Source organism: Corylus avellana, chromosome 8, assembly GCF_965113065.1.
Source record: "Corylus avellana chromosome 8, dhCorAvel1.hap1.2, whole genome shotgun sequence".
In the NCBI taxonomy this organism is placed as follows: Eukaryota; Viridiplantae; Streptophyta; class Magnoliopsida; order Fagales; family Betulaceae; genus Corylus; species Corylus avellana.
In genome coordinates, this window is record NC_142497.1 from 248,926 (window position 1) to 265,205 (window position 16,280).

The 16,280-nt window shown below is 37.8% G+C and overlaps 3 protein-coding genes across 6 annotated transcripts; 2 read left to right on the plus strand and 1 right to left on the minus strand.

Moving 5' to 3' along the window:
* Positions 1-276: 276 nt before the first annotated feature.
* PUM12 (pumilio 12) lies at positions 277-8,127 on the plus strand. Its single transcript, XM_059574262.2, has 7 exons — positions 277-571; positions 1,382-2,968; positions 3,108-3,270; positions 6,135-6,298; positions 6,902-7,160; positions 7,767-7,881; positions 8,037-8,127. The coding sequence occupies exons 2-6, from the start codon at positions 1,437-1,439 to the stop codon at positions 7,872-7,874; spliced, it is 2,226 nt and encodes a 741-aa protein (XP_059430245.2). The 5' UTR covers positions 277-571; positions 1,382-1,436; the 3' UTR covers positions 7,875-7,881; positions 8,037-8,127.
* Positions 8,037-11,336, minus strand: ZKT (protein containing PDZ domain, a K-box domain, and a TPR region). Its single transcript, XM_059574263.2, has 7 exons — positions 10,790-11,336; positions 10,450-10,556; positions 10,174-10,268; positions 9,968-10,044; positions 9,505-9,625; positions 8,986-9,045; positions 8,037-8,901 (listed from the first exon to the last, which is right to left on the minus strand). The coding sequence occupies exons 1-7, from the start codon at positions 11,203-11,205 to the stop codon at positions 8,758-8,760; spliced, it is 1,020 nt and encodes a 339-aa protein (XP_059430246.1). The 5' UTR covers positions 11,206-11,336; the 3' UTR covers positions 8,037-8,757.
* A 1,130-nt stretch (positions 11,337-12,466) lies between these two features.
* On the plus strand, positions 12,467-15,662 carry RLP46 (receptor like protein 46). Of its 4 annotated transcripts, XM_088518981.1 has the most exons (3): positions 12,467-12,635; positions 13,137-13,465; positions 13,544-15,662. In XM_088518981.1, the coding sequence occupies exons 1-3, from the start codon at positions 12,467-12,469 to the stop codon at positions 15,416-15,418; spliced, it is 2,373 nt and encodes a 790-aa protein (XP_088375107.1). In that variant the 3' UTR covers positions 15,419-15,662. The 4 variants fall into 4 exon arrangements, with proteins under 4 accessions (XP_088375107.1, XP_088375106.1, XP_088375109.1 ...); XM_088518980.1 differs by having other exon boundaries at positions 12,467-12,500; positions 12,999-15,662; XM_088518983.1 differs by lacking the exon at positions 12,467-12,635 and having other exon boundaries at positions 12,969-13,917; positions 13,996-15,662.
* The last annotated feature ends 618 nt before the right edge of the window (positions 15,663-16,280 follow it).

Sequence of the window (16,280 nt, forward strand, 5' to 3'; positions counted from 1 at the left end):
TTGGGTGGATGAATTATGGTCAGAAGCGTACAAGTAGCTTACCTAAGAAGCTGACCCCCATTTATTAGATTTAGTAGGAGAAAGAAATGTTGAGAAATTGTGAAAAGTAGAGAAAATGAAAGGAAGGAAAAGAGAATGAGGATTTAGGAGAGTGCGTGGGAAATAAATAATTAGGGGGAGGTATTAAAGGCGTGAATATTAAAATAAAATAAAAGCATTATTAAAAGCACTTTACACACAAACGTACCAAGAGAGAGAGAGAGAGAGAGGAAAGAAACCATGGCATACCATAATATCATTCCATGCATGTAATTTGCTAATCTCGCATTGTTTGTTGGCGTGCGTTGTTGTTGTTGTTCGATTGTATTATGCGAAATACCCAAATGCCATCTCTCTCTTCTTCACTCCTTTGAAAACCTCTCCTTCTTCTGCACGCCGCCTCTCTTTTTTCTCTTCCTCTACCACTTCCACTCCATCCGCATTCCCTTCTGCTTTTGGTGCTCTATCTTTTGCGCCCACGCCCAGCCATGGCCTCGTCGTCTTCTCTCTAATGCGGCGTCTTCTGTCACTGGTACGCCTTTTAAGACATGGGTTTGTCTTTGTTTCTGTGTCTCACTTTTTGCCTCTTGCTTTTCTTCCGCATTGCTCCTTCATCGCTTTCGCTGAATTGTTCCATTGGGTTACATATTTTTAAGCTTGTAATTATTTGTGATTGTTGGATTATGGGTTTTAACGATCAGGCTATACTGGGTTTTAGCACAGGTGATGAACTTGTTGAATTTTGATTCTGATTGTGTGGGAAACGCTCGCAGATTTGGATTTTTTTTTTTTTTTTTTTGTGGTATTGGACAAATGTGGAGGAGATGGGTGTTTGAATTAGTCGTAACTCTGATGACGATGATACTGGCTCCAAAGGCTTTTGTGTGCTCTGTTTCTGAGCCGGGGTTTGGCATTGATTGGTTTTCTAGTATTGAAAGTTTTTATTTTTATTTTTTTTCTCAAAAAAAAAAAAACCCTGTTGTGTTGGAAGAATTTGATGACAGGGTATGACTTCATCAGTTGATGAATCAATTCAATATTTTTCTAACTTGGGTATGAAAATTGATAAAATGGCTAAGATAATGGTTTTGATCAGATGTTGGATTTCTTTAGTCCTTGTTGGGAAAATAACCCTGGAATGTTTTCTTATTGCAGAATGTGGGTTGCAAATAATTTGTAAAGATATTGTTTAGGGAAGATGGAAGTTGATAATCCTTTAGTTACTTGATTTAGGTGAAGTTTTTTTAGAATTTTACTCAGCTTCAAAATATGAGTGGTTTTAAGTGATTTTTTTATTCATTGCTCAATTGAAGATTTTTTTTTTGTGCATCTGCTTTGCCAGGTGGAGCCTGCTCTGTTTGGCAGATTGGTTTCTTATATCTATTGTGATTCATAAAATGGAGGAAAGAGGAAGATACATGGAATTTGATGAATTTGAGAGGCTACTAGGTGAGATACCAAATGTTACTTCTGCGAAACCACATTCTGAGGAATCTGGACCAAAGATGGTGTCTTTGGAGGGAAGCGTGTCTCCTAACTGTGTGAATTCATGCAAAGGGCCTATCAGTGAGAAACTTCAAAACTATGGGAATTTGGATGACCAGTCCTTGACATCTGCCTTTGCAGGATTAAACTTTATTGATGGTGTGACAGTGGGAGCTGGTAGTCCTTTGGAAAAGTCTAAATCCTTACCCAATCATACCATTTTATTTGATCGTCAATATCTAAACAGCTTAAAGAAACCAAATTATGTGGATACACAAATGACAATTGCCTCTTCTTTCAAATCAGCAAAAGATGTACCTTGTGGTTTTGATGAGTTTAGTGGCACAAAAGTTGGTCAGGAAAGTTCAAATTTGTTAAAACTGAATGCTGAAGAAACCAAGAAGCGGCAAGGTGACTATTTTCAACAACTTGAAAATTTCTCCGCTACTGTGCCATTTGCTCCTGCAGTGCAAGGCTTCCAGTTCCTCTCTAATGTGCCGGTCCATGGTGTGCAATTTCCTGCAATGCCTGATCAACAACAATTCTTCTTAGATGCACAATCTTTGTTGCCTTATTTTCATCCAGAACAAATAAACCAGCCTCAGATCGGTTGGAGGAATGTAGAAGATGAACAACATTATAGGATGCATCAGCACTACCAGTACCTGCAGCAACTTCGCAGTCAGGGATGTGAAGCTCAGCATGCTATTCAAGCACATGGAAATCTCACAGCTAGGCTGATGAGTGAGAGCCCGAGGCAACCATATTTTGAGTTGCCAATCTCTCACCAGATTGAAAAATCTAAACAAGAACCAGTTTGGAACAATTATACAAATTATAGGGGTTCAAACCAATCAAATTCTTCTATTTCTTTCACAAATTTTAACGCAATGCAAATTTTGGACAAAGTGACTAAACAAAAGTTTCCTGAAACGTTTTCGACAAGATCACATGGAGTGAACATACTCAAAGATGTGAAGTTTGGCTCTGTTGGTGGAAATGAATCACTAACCCATGTCAGCCAAAATGGGAATTTTCTCTCAAATCATCACCTATGGCATAGCTTTTCTACTCCAAGGGCGGGATGCTTTCAGTTAGATAGTTTGAGATCACGGGGTTTGTCCCATGAAACTACAGATCTTAAAAGTACTGATCTGAAGTATAACTCTGTTGATGAAGTCACTGGAAGAATGTATCTCCTGGCTAAAGACCAACATGGTTGCCGCTTCTTACAGAAAAAACTTGCTGAGGGCACCCGAAAAGATTTTGAAAAGATTTTTCTTGAGATCGTCGATTACATTGTTGAGCTCATGACAGATTCTTTTGGGAATTACCTAGTACAGAAGCTGCTTGAAATTTGTAATGAGGCTCAGCAGATGCAAATACTTCGAACAATCACAAGAAAATCTGGGGAACTTGTTAGGATTTCCTGCGATATGCATGGGTTGGATTCTCTCTCTCTATGTCTCGTTCTCTCTCTCCCTCTCTATCTCTAACATTTGTGTTATTGTGCAATTAGTAGCTACTATTTTCGCTTGATATGTTTTAGTTGTCTGCTGACTTTTTCTTTCTTCCAATCATAGGACTAGGGCTGTTCAGAAGGTCATTGAAACCCTTAAGACTCCAGAGCAGTTCTCCATGGTTCTTTCCGCACTAAAGCCTGGTATTGTGACTTTAATAAAAAACGCGAATGGCAACCATGTTGCACAATGCTGCTTGCAGTGTCTAACGCCTGAATACAGCAAGGTAAGGACTATATGCCTTGTCCAAGTAAGTTTTTCAATTATTCTTTTGCATTAGCATATATACTTTTCTGAAAAAGATGTTTACTGTGTTTGTGTGAAATTGCAAACAAGCTTACCTGTTTGGTATACCAGGACATCTAGGGCTTGCATCCTCAAGTTGAAAGTGATCAAAGAGTAGGATGGAGATCTTTCTCTAAGCAAGATTTTATGCACGCATAACAAAATTAAGTTAAATGTAGCATAGCTTGATCCAAGTTCTAGGTTTATATGGCTATCTAGACTCTTTTTTTTTTTGTAGATTTAATTTGTACCTCAAAGGAGCCACCTTTATATCTTTTAGCTTAACTTTCATCAAGTGGAAGAGACAATGAAGTTGAATTATTTTTTCCCAAAGAATTTTATTAGGAACACTTTTAACAAATGAATTTCGAAAGTTCAAATTTTGTAAAGATGAATAAAAAGGCTTATATAAAAAAGACACTATAAATATTTCAAGATAAGCTAGACTCAATCAAAAACTTGCATTTGTCACAAATTCATACCAATCCACAGAATTATTTGAATTTTGATGTATTATATATGTCCAAATCCATTCCTTGTTGATTGAAAGGAATTCTGTCTGTACCTTGTTTATGATACTTAGGGTTGAAAGGTGCTAGGATTTATCTGGTCTCTTTTTTGGAATCCTACTGTTGACTAGCCTTTGTGTTTGGGGTGCGTTGCAGCTTTGGACCTGTGCAGGTTTGTTGTTGTCATGTTAGTCTACTATTGACTGGCCTTTGTTTTTTATCAGTAATTTTTTGTCCCTAAGGGAAAGGGGAATGGGTGATTCGAACTAGGGACTTCCGCTTTACGAAGCGCAGTCCCTCGTCGATTGAGCTACCCCTTAGGGACACAAATAATTCATGTTACGTTTGGTAAGTGTTTTGAAAAGTATTTTGGGGTTTTTATGTTCAAAAAAAGTGTTTTTGGAAATTGAAAAAGCGAAAAATATTTGGATGTAATAGTGACAAAACATTGTTGACATATGGGTCCAATATGATACAAGAGCCCTATATGCCTTACCATATTTTGACATTACATCCCTCCTATAGAATTTGAAATGATTGGTAAAAATGTAGAAAAGAATATTGAAAAAATGATTAAAAAAATGATTGGGTGAGAGCCTAGTCATCGTGGTCGGGTCATGCCTAGCTAACACCGCAGTTAGTTATGACCTAACCATAGTGGCTAGGTAACCCAGCCACTGCAGCTGAGCATGGTCCAGCGATAGTGGGTTGGTAACCCAGCTACAGCGGCTGAGCGTGGCTAGGAGAGAGTCCATCCACCGTGGTTGGGTCATGCCCAACTAAGGTGGCTTGGTAACCCAACCGCCGCAGTTGGGCGTAGTTGGGTGAGTGCCTGTTGGAACAATACATGTATGATACATCAAAGGAGAAAACAATCAAGAAAGATTGACATGTTCCAAGTTGAAGGCAGATTTTTTTTTCTTTCTTAAAATGGTATGGCAAAGGATGGAATAGAATAGGAAAACTTTCCTGGCATGTGAATCAACAGAAGAGATGGCCCTTTGCAGCTGATTTGAATGATGATCAGATACATAAAATATGGTGCACTATTTTTTATTTCTTTTTTTCCTTTTGATTTCCTTGATATATATGACGTTATCTGACGTTAGATTTGAACTTCATGATGGATGAGTGCTGCTATATGTCTTGGTAAAAAGCTATGCTATCAAATGATTTCTTGCTGCACATCTAGGTTTGAAAATCCTCCACAGGAAAAGTTCTATACAATCCTGAATTAAATGGCTATGCTGTCTTTATTTCAAGATTCTTTTTTGGGTTCTCTAATCCTAGAAGACGTTATCTGACGTTAGATTTGAACTTCATGATGGATGAGTGCTGCTATATGTCTTGGTAAAAAGGTATGCTATCAAATGATTTCTTGCTGCATATCTAGGTTTGAAAATCCTCCACAGGAAAAGTTCTATACAATCCTGAATTAAATGGCTATGCTGTCTTTATTTCAAGATTCTTTTTTGGGTTCTCTAATCCTAGAATCCTTGTAAGGTTACTGATGAAAGTCATGGCCATCAATCACCACCCATTTGCTAACCTGATTCTTTTAGACAATCCTCACCTCAACATTGTCTCTGAAATATTTCTTTGGCTTCCAACATAGTTTATATTGGGCATCTCAATTGCTGCCAAGAAAGTGTCTGTATTTGGACAAGTTGACAAACCAAAAGCATAAAGTATCTGATGTAAAATTTTCCCAGTGTACTTGATGCCACACATACACTATTGGAGAAGACTTCTCACACATTTCTCAGAGGGGAAAACACTTCTTAGGGAAGAGTCTTTAAAAACTCCGTGCTTGAATTCTTTACCAAGTATTTATATTTTCAGGTTGTGTTTTGAAAACTGAAAAAGTGTTCTAAAAAACATACTCAATTTCTTTGGAATTGTATTCAGATGGAGAATATTTGGTCAGGAAATATACCCCCATCTCTGGCTAGTCTTGAAACTCATTTAGCACGTCTCCTCCTGTAATTCATCTCTGGAGCATACTTTGGCCTTGATTTGTTACTTGTTGTGTCACTTTATATCGTGAAAGATGGCTGAAATATCTGGCACATCTCAGTGGCTTCTTTAGTGTTTTATGCTTTGTTGTCCAGTACCAATAATTTTTAGCCTATGGGTAATTGCTTTTATTTTAATAAATTGTGCCTTAAATAGGGTATGCTTGAGTCACTACAATATGATGGCATTTCTACTGTTATAAATCTTATAGCATATTTAATTTAGCAATTAAAGGTAATTTTTGGCATTAAATGAAACAGTAGTAACATTTTTTATGTAGTTCCTTACTGAAGCTGCAACTACTAATTGTGTTGAACTTGCAACGGACCGCCATGGCTGTTGTGTGCTTCAAAAATGCCTTGGCCATTGTGAGGGTGAGCAAAGACGCCGTTTAATATGCGAGATTACATCAAATTCTCTAATCCTCTCCCAAGATCCATTCGGGTACTTTGTTTTTATTTAATCATGCTATCTTCTGTCTTTCACATGTGACAAGAACTGGATAATGGTTGCTCATGATTTATAAAGTAAAGATATGGCCTTGTACAGAGCAGGATGGGTAGGACAATATTGTGTATTTATAATCTCTCTCTCTCTCTCTCTCTCACACACACACACACACACACACACACATATCTGATTATAAATACATACATATAATATATGCTTGTGAGATATACTTTTATTTAAATAAATTTGGCAACAAGCAAATATGCCATTGACTTGATTTTTTAGAAACTATGGTACTCTTGAATTTACCAGTAAGAGGAATTGGCACTTACATATACACGCCATGTGTGTATCATACTTGAGAACCAGTGCTTGGGATCTGAGGGCTCAGTTGCAAATGGGTCACTAGCTCTATTTCCTGTTTAAGAAACACAATACTGAACGTCTATTGTGCTGCATCATTATTTTGATTTTGAAATTTCAGTGGGACTGTTAAAACAGGTATCAATTGGTGTTTTACTGAGACTTTAATCTTCTTTATGTGTGTGTCTGAATGTACAATGTTGAGCTTCAGAATCTAAAATTTCAGTTCTACAGGAATTATGTTGTGCAACTTGTGTTTGAGCTTCGGCTTCCATGGGCAACAGCAGATATTCTTGACCGATTGGAGGGTCACTACGCGGACTTGTCCATGCAGAAATTTAGCAGTCATGTGGTTGAGAAATGTCTCAAGTATGCAGGTGATGAACACCGCACTCGTCTTATCCAAGAGCTTATTGAGAATCCTCGGCTAGATCAAATTATGCAAGACCCTTATGGAAATTATGTTATCCAAGCAGCATTAAGTCGGTCAAAGGTTAGTAAATGCATTGTTGTGAACCATCTTTTGTTTTAAGGAAAAACTCCCATCTGAGCATATTATGCTCTACACACATCTTCTCTTTAGGTGTTGTACCATATTCTATCTGGAATTTCCTTTATAGACTTAAATTTGGTTTCCATTTTTATTATTATTTACCTTGCAAACCCATGTTTAGCAAGTTTTTAAGCACAATTATCATTTTATGATGTGGTCGCCGGAGATTGAAAGCAGGAATTAAAGCTTTAAAATTAGGGGATTATGATTGTTTGGTTTTGTTAAGCTACAAATGTATAATAAAGCTCAGCATATAACCTCATTGTTGTGATTGCTATGGTTTGAGAAGCACTCTTTTTCTACTATTAAATACTTTTTCTTCAACAAAGGTTTGTTGTGATTCAAAAATAAAAGGATCATTGAGTTTCCAGCATTATGTGGCCATATGATCTTCTAGAAGTTTATGTTAGGAACAATAACCTGATATTTGAGTAAAGAACTCCAAGATTAACATTAAGAAAAATGAGACCATAATTGCCGTGATGTGACTAGATTTTTTTTTTTTTTTTCGCTAGTTTAATATTTTTATTATAACTTGTTGCACAGGGAGCTTTTCATACTGCATTGTTGGCTGCCATAAAATGTCATGATCCTGTGCTTCAGACAAGCCCATATGGGAAGAAAGTTCTCTCTAGCAGCGGTTTGAAGAAATAAGTTTTGGGTATGATCACAAATTTATTTGTCCTAGACATGGCGTTTGAGCTTTCTTGGTTTTGTTTTTTTGTTTTTTTTTTTTCCTTCTATTTTTGTTGGATCAGTCTAATGTGTGTGTGTGTGTGTGTGTTTTTATTTTTTTTTTATTTTTTTCACATATAGGTTTAATTGTTCAAGAAGATCCTGTATATTATGTAATAAGCAAGTGAGGTAAAGCAAGCTGGGCTTTACGGATTTTGAATTTCAGAATTTGAAGGGCAGAACTGGAAAGAAACAGGTCATTGACGCCTTTAACAACTCATCTGAACAAATGGAAGATGATTTTCTTTTTTCATTTTTGTTTTTGTTGTCCTTTGGATTTAGTGCAAATCTTGGTGGTATCATATTGTAGGTAGGCAACCTTTCTTTTGCATTGCATAGAAATAAAAGGAAAGTGAATCTGTAGAGTTCTTTTAGTTTATGAGGGAATTGTACTATTGAATGGATTTTTTGCTACAACTCAAGCCTTAATGGGTGGAGGAAGCCTTATTACTATGTTTGAGTTTTTTTGGACAGTTTTCTTTCAAATTGGGTGGTAGAGGGAATTTCCTTCGCATTGAATGTATATAAATGAATATCCATAAAAATTTATATAAACAAATTTCCTTCACATTGAATTTCATTCGGATTGGGAGAAAATTTATATAACCAAGTATCCATAGAAAGAAAAAAAATCACATTGAATTTCCTTCTGTAGTCACCCAAAACTAGTTATATGAACAAATTCACGTATGAGAATTTGATGATTGAAATATGGCTAGGCCAACCCCTGCATTGGCTTTGTCATTAACTCGCATGCCATTGAGAGAGCTTGGTTTCCTTTTCTTTGAACTCATTCAAGGCTCTATTTCTTGTCGAATATGCCAAATAAAGACTTAATTGCATTGATGGCATTTTCATTGATAAATGACTCATCAAACCTTTTCAAAAGAGAGTCGAATTCCTCGGATGTTCTTATATTGGCTAGGTCTGGATCTGTTCGGATTCTCTGTTCCACAGTAGCAAAAATTTCAGACAGCTTGCAGATTGTACTGTTTAAGTAACATGTACTTCTATATCATTTGTTCATTACCTTAAAGTCTTCAAATCCTGATTGCAAGGCATCTTCAAGAGCAGAGAGCCCAGCCTTTATCTGTTTTAAAAAGTATAGATCATAAGAATATATATATATATATATATATATATATATATATATATATATATATATATAATGACTAGCTCCTTGCAACTAAGTGTGAGTGAGTGACAGTAAACAAGGTATCCTTCATCAAATGCCATAATATATTCAAGAAGTAGCATAATCAATCCTCATGAGATGAGATGAGATGTTCTTCCTAGTCAGGCACTTGAGCTAGAATAGAGACAGCTTACTGAGAAAAAGCTACCCAACTCTAGATGAGGCAAAAAAGTCAGATTGGGAATTTTCGTTTAGCCAGTTTTTATGTGGGTTCAGAAAGTCATGAGAACTAGCCTGCTAGGTCAAAATTTGCAAAGTCTAATTGATTTGAACACCACTGAGAACAATTGAACAAATGAGCAGAAGGAAACGCCTTACTAATCATTGTTCTATTCCTGCAAACAAGAGCAATACCTGATTAAGCTTGGAATAACAACAAGCGACATTGTAACTTGCGACTGAAGCTTCAGCTAGCTCTGGTTTTGATCCCAATACAGACTCAAACCTTTCTAGTGCTTCCTCATATTTGGCATTCCTTTACCATTAACAAAGAATATTAACATCATGGAAAAAAGAAAGAAACAAAGAAAAAGTAAATGAGTTGAAGAAAAGAGTAAAAGAAAATAGAGAATATTAGGCTAATGGATTTTCACTTTACCAGCAGAGGGAAAAATCAGTATATTCTTTATGTGAAAGAGAGAATAACAAGGTCAAAAAGCTAAAAATCTGTATATTCTAGTCCACATAAGGCTATTATAGGGCTCAAAGTCATGAAAAGTGAAATCCTTGAGATAAATTTTCAGGGTCACCAGCTTAGAGATCCACCAACAAAGCAAAACAAGCTTAGGAAAGATAAAGCAGGATGAGCAAGTCTTACTTGTAAAGTTGCAGTCCTTCACGAAGGTCCTTTGCCCTGAGCTCTTTCTGTTCCTTTTTTCTCAAGGAATTTTGCATCTGAAATATTTATGTTTTAATAAAAAGGGAAAACTATTCTCACTAATTGAGGAAGCAAAAGGGCCCAAGTGTTCTAGCATGCAATTTGAGCTTGATATTAATTGCCATTTTGAGAAAGGATGTACATACTTGGATTTCCCTCACTCTGTTACTAATTACACCAGAGTTTCTCTCAGCTCTGATAATCTCCTTTTCTGTTAATTCACCTCTGTCCTCTTGCTTCCCTGACAAACATTTAATTCACAGCAGCCTCAGATCAGGATGCAAAATTCATGAGGTCATTGAAACTATGCTCTATGGGGATGTGTTTTAGAAAGAATTTTCAGATTAAGTTTAACAATTTTGACATTAACATGAGCCTGGCTCTTGTTGTTGTTATAATATGAGAATGGGAAACGAACTAACCATATCTCTTCTGCATTTTGATGAGCAATGGGCCGACTCTTTGGCGAATGGTGTACATTGTCCTTCCATATTCAGCAGCAGGCCATATTTCTGTCCCAAACACCGCACTGCATTCATCTACAACTCCTTAGTAACATTTCAACCATGTCTTGTTGACAATCCAACAAAAATCACAGAATTTACATCTTAGATTCTGGAAAATTGAATGATGCAGATAAACCCATAAAAAAAATATGAATCTGCTGAGAATCCCAATTAGTAAATTCTATCCTTGATAATATGAACAAATTTTAGTCACAAAAATAGAAGGGAAATATAAAGAAGAAAGACGAAAGAAAACCTGGTGGCAAGTACTTTATCCCCAACAGTGAACACCCCAGAGTTGTCAGCCGATCCACCCGATGCAATCGCATCTATGTAAGTCCCACCATCTCGGCCCTTGGCGAATTTCAGGCCATATGGCTGCACCAGCTCCACCTCATACTCTTCATACTGTTCTTCGTCTCCCTCTCCCCCTTCGCTTCCACTCTCCGATTTCGATGTTGGGGACTCAGTTTCCGATGCTTTTACGATCAAAATCAACGGTTTGAGCAAATGGGTATGTGAGAAACCGGTTGAAGTGCTCAGAAACGAGTGGTTCTTGAATGAGGAATGGTTGGTTTGGCAAAACGCAGCGGGGATTCGCCTGGTTTTGGTAGTTCTTGGCAATGGCGGTGAAGAGTAGAGAGAAGGATGACTACTTGGAGCTAAAGACATGGTTGGTCTGTTTACTCCTCAGTTTAACTTTGGCTTGGTTGAGTTTTCAGAGCTCACAGCGGAGGTGAAGAAGCTGTTGGAACCTTGCCATTTGGTCTCGCACAAAGAGGTTTGGATTACAGGTACTTTCACCAGTGGCTCTCGAAGGCCGTTGTGTTCTGTTCGATGATGTCTTGCCACGTGTCACTTAGGGTTGCTTTTGCATATTGTTTCTTTTTTTCACTTGTAGGCATTTCAACTTGACCTTCCAATATACCATGCAATTTTATTTTTTTTGGATCGTTAGTAATTCATGAGAGAGTTTTTACGAGGCATACTTATTCTAGCAAGTTTTAGGGAATCTACCAACATGTTAGAGATATATGAATTTTATAAAGCTCTCTTATATTTTCTATTCGAATTGCTAATTGATTAGAATTTGAGTCCATATTGAAATGACTTCTTCTTGAAAACTCGACAGCAACCTAAGCCAATAGTTTCAAATTGAGTAATGTTATTCGTACTTGTGTTTTACACATTTTCTCTTGTGTGCTCAGGTGGCACTGTCACGTAAGCAAAAAAAAATCTACACGTCCTTTCCTGATTGGCACCACGCGGAGGTGGTTGAGACCATTGAACCACCTTTATGGCTCCCAAGTGATCCAACTATCCTAAAGAGTTTGGATGGAATGACGACCACCCATGTGAGGCTAGGCAATTTGTTTTGTGCTAATGTGGCACTACCAGTCTACCACAACGTCTCATGCTCAAATTGTTTTGAGCATGAGACGTTGAGTCTATGATTGGAACATCCGTTTATAAATTAAATTCTTTGTATCAGGCTTTTGCTTCATTCCAAAATATTTCTTCTCTTTCCTTTAATCTAACGGCGAACCAAACACGGTATAAAATCCACTACAACGTAAACCATGATTCCATGAATAGTGCATGGCTGAGTGGGAGGCCTTTCAAAGAAAAAGAAAATAAATCAAAGTCAAAATTTGAGTAAACTCATAGAGAAAAAATTTGGTGGTTTCCAGCCTAATTCCTTCACCACCGTTTTTCAAAAGGCTACTACTACACTGTACACATGGACTTCAAGTCTTCAAGCGACAAAAAATATGAGTAAATTCAATCCATGGAAATGACAGAGACACGGCAATGTCCACTCCAGCATCTTTCCTTGACTTCAATACAGCATGATGAACGGTAGTGCAGCATGTGATCGAACCCCTTTTTATCGCACTCATCTCAACAAAGGAAGTGATCAAGAACAAAGACAATGGCCAAAATGAGACTACTACTAGTACTACTTGGCCTTCTCATCTTCTTTACTCCTTCCCACTGTTGTCCTGAAGATCAGAAACAAGCCCTTCTCCAGTTTAAAGCTTCTCTCATCAAAGCAGCCAATGGTTCCTCTACAGAAAGCCAGTTGGTTGATTCCATGAATAGTGCATGGCTGAGTGGGAGGCCTTTCAATGAAAAAGAAAATAAATCAAAGTCAAAATTTGAGTAAACTCATAGAGAAAAAATTTGGTGGTTTCCAGCCTAATTCCTTCACCACCGTTTTTCAAAAGGCTACTACTACACTGTACACATGGACTTCAAGTCTTCAAGCGACAAAAAATTTGAGTAAATTCAATCCATGGAAATGACAGAGACACGGCAATGTCCACTCCAGCATCTTTCCTTGACTTCAATACAGCATGATGAACAGTAGTGCAGCATGTGATCGAACCCCTTTTTATCGCACTCATCTCAACAAAGGAAGTGATCAAGAACAAAGACAAGGGCCAAAATGAGACTACTACTAGTACTACTTGGTCTTCTCATCTTCTTTACCCCTTCCCTCTGTTGTCCTGAAGATCATAAACAAGCCCTTCTCCAGTTTAAAGCTTCTCTCATCAAAGCAGCCAATGGTTCCTCTGTAGAAAGCCAGTTGTTTGATTTAGAATCATGGAATTCTACTTCAGATTGTTGCCATTGGGATAGGGTCATTTGCAGTTCTCACTTCGATTCAAGGAATGTCATTGCTCTATATCTTGACTCCCTTTTTGCCATGCAATTTCTGGAGCCAATAGTTGTGATTTCCATCATCTTGACACCGCTCTTCCGCATTTCAAGCTTGATGCTGCTTGACATTTCATCGAATCAAATACAAGGAGAATTGCCAGGCAGCGGATTTGCCAATCTGAGCAAATTGGTGTATCTTGACATGAAACTGAATGGCTTCAGCGGCTCCATTCCCTCTCAACTTTTTCACTTGAGGCATCTTCAATATGTTGATATGAGTAGTAATTCATTCCATGGTGTTCTAAGTGAGGAAGTGGGCTCTCTTCAAAACTTGAGAGTATTGAAGTTGGATGAAAACTTTCTTGGTGGAAACATCCCTAAGGAGATGGGGAACATAACAAAGTTGCAGAAATTGTTTCTTCGCAGCAACAAGTTCTCTGGTGGGATTCCACCTTCATTTCTCCACTTGAAGGAGTTGGAAGAATTGGACTTAAGAGACAATTTATTGTCAATGGAGATTCCTCTTCATATCGGCAATCTATCCAACATGACCAGTTTGGCCTTGAGCAACAACAGGCTGACAGGTAGAATCCCATCATCCATTCAGAAATTGGCAAAGTTGGAAACAATTCAACTGGAAAACAACTTGCTCACTGGAGAAATTCCGTCCTGGTTGTTCAATATTAAGAGCCTGAAGAGTCTTGTTCTTGGAGGTTCGAATAATCTGACCTGGAATAATAATGATGCAAAGATAGTGCCAAAGTGTATGCTCTCTCAATTGTCTATGAAGTCTTGTGGTCTTGCAGGAGAAATCCCAGACTGGATTTCTACACAGAAGACACTTGAATTTCTGGACTTGAGTGAGAACCAGCTAGAAGGAGTGTTCCCACAATGGCTTGCCGAAATGGAGGTAGGAAGCATAATCCTGTCAGATAACAGTCTTACAGGTTCTCTCCCGCCTCGTCTCTTCTCTCCAAGTCTAGCAGTCCTTTCCCTGTCCCGGAACAAATTTTCTGGAGAATTGCCAGCCAACATTGGTAATGCCAATGAACTCATGATTCTTATGCTGGCTGGAAATAATTTTTCAGGGAAGGTTCATGAATCTATCTCCATGATATATCGCCTCCTAATACTGGACTTGTCCAGCAACAGATTTTCTGGCAACAGTTTACCAGATTTGAGCTCCAATGTATTGCTCGGTTACATCGATTTTTCTTCAAATGAATTGTCAGGTGAAATTCCATCAAAATTCTCCCAAGAAACCAGACTTCTTGCATTGGGAAAAAATAAGTTTTCTGGAAGCTTGCCCAGAAACCTGACTAATATGATTCAGCTTCAACACCTAGATATTCATGACAACAACATCACAGGGGAATTGCCAGAGTTCATGAGCCAAATCTCCACCCTTCAAATCCTAAATTTGAGAAACAATTCCCTCCAAGGTTCAATCCCTGACAGTATTTCCAATCTAAGTAGCCTCCAAATTCTTGATCTCTCGAGCAACTACCTTGTTGGAGAAATCCCTGCAAAGTTTGGAAATCTTGTTGGCATGATCGAAACTCCCAACACATTGTCTTCAAGCCCTGACATTTTCAACAATATCCCAAATGGGTTAAATGATCTGATAGTGAATTGGAAGAGGTCGAAACAAGCTCTCCCAGGGCACAGCCTGGAGCTCTATTCTTTGTTAGACTTGTCAGTGAACCAACTTTCTGGTGCAATTCCAGCTTCATTAGGTACTTTGAAGGGCCTCAAGCTGCTTAACATCTCACACAACAATCTCTCCGGGAAGATACCAGCAAGTTTTGGTGATTTAGAGAGTGTAGAGAGTTTGGACTTGTCATACAACAAACTATCAGGCTCCATTCCTCGATCACTAGCAAAGCTGCAACAACTTACTATTTTGGATGTAAGTAACAACAAGCTCAAAGGTAAGATTCCAGTTGGTGGCCAGATGAACACAATGAATGATCCAAACGATTTTGCCAACAACAGCGGCTTGTGTGGAATGCAAATTTGGGTGCCATGTTGGGAAGATCAGCTGTCACCGGCAGAGCCACCAGAGGATGAGAGTAAAGATGCATGGTTCTCGTGGGAAGGAGTGGGTATTGGATACTCAGTTGGCTTGTTTATAGCAGTGGGAATCATATATTTAACTGGGTATTTTCACCCAGCACCACCTTCAAATCTCCGCCGCCAACAAAGAAGGCAAAGGGTTTAAGTTTCAGGCCTCTTACAAGTTATGCAGCCTATGGTAAAATATCTATGTCCCAGGATCATCAAGGCTTCAAGCAAACAACAGTAACAAGTAGCCATTCATAAGTATCAAGAAGTCATCTCTGTTATGGAAGTGTAGAATAAAGTGAGAGGATCATCAAGGCTTCAAGTAAACAATGGCATGTAGCCATTCATAAGTATCAACAAGTAATCTCTGTTATGGAAATGTAGAATAAAGTGAGAGGACAACTAAGAAGAAATGTAAGATATTACAATCATATATAAAATATACTTAAATGGTGTTCCTAGTTGCACTTTTTTTCTTTTTCTTTTTTGGTTCTTTATTTTTCATACAAGAAATTTTTTTCTTCATAAGAGCTTATAAAAATAGAAGAATGAAAAACTAGTTCCTCATCTCCAAGAATATTACATTTTAGAAGAATGGGTTTGAGCTGAAATAGCAGGACCTCCAAATTGTGTTGTAATATTCCACCAAGTTTGTTCACGATTGCCAGGTATGTAATTCTGCAATTATTTACTACGTTTTCCATCAGAGAGGTGCACTGAAAAGGAACGAATTGAATTACATGGTGATGATGTTTTTGGTAAGTCCTGTATGCTCTGTGCAATGGTAGCAAAGCCATTAAACAGAAAATTCCCACCATATAATTCTATGAAAAATCATTTTAATGCTTGAAATTCGAAGAACAGGAAAATTGCCAAGAGTATTTTTCCAAAGAAATTCTCACGTCAACTTCTTTGTGATGCGATGGATGTGAGGTGTTTGCATGTCACCAAATATTAAAGCAGTTTTAAGAATGCCTTAGTGTTAGAAACATGAATGTGATGAAAAGTATTCATACCAA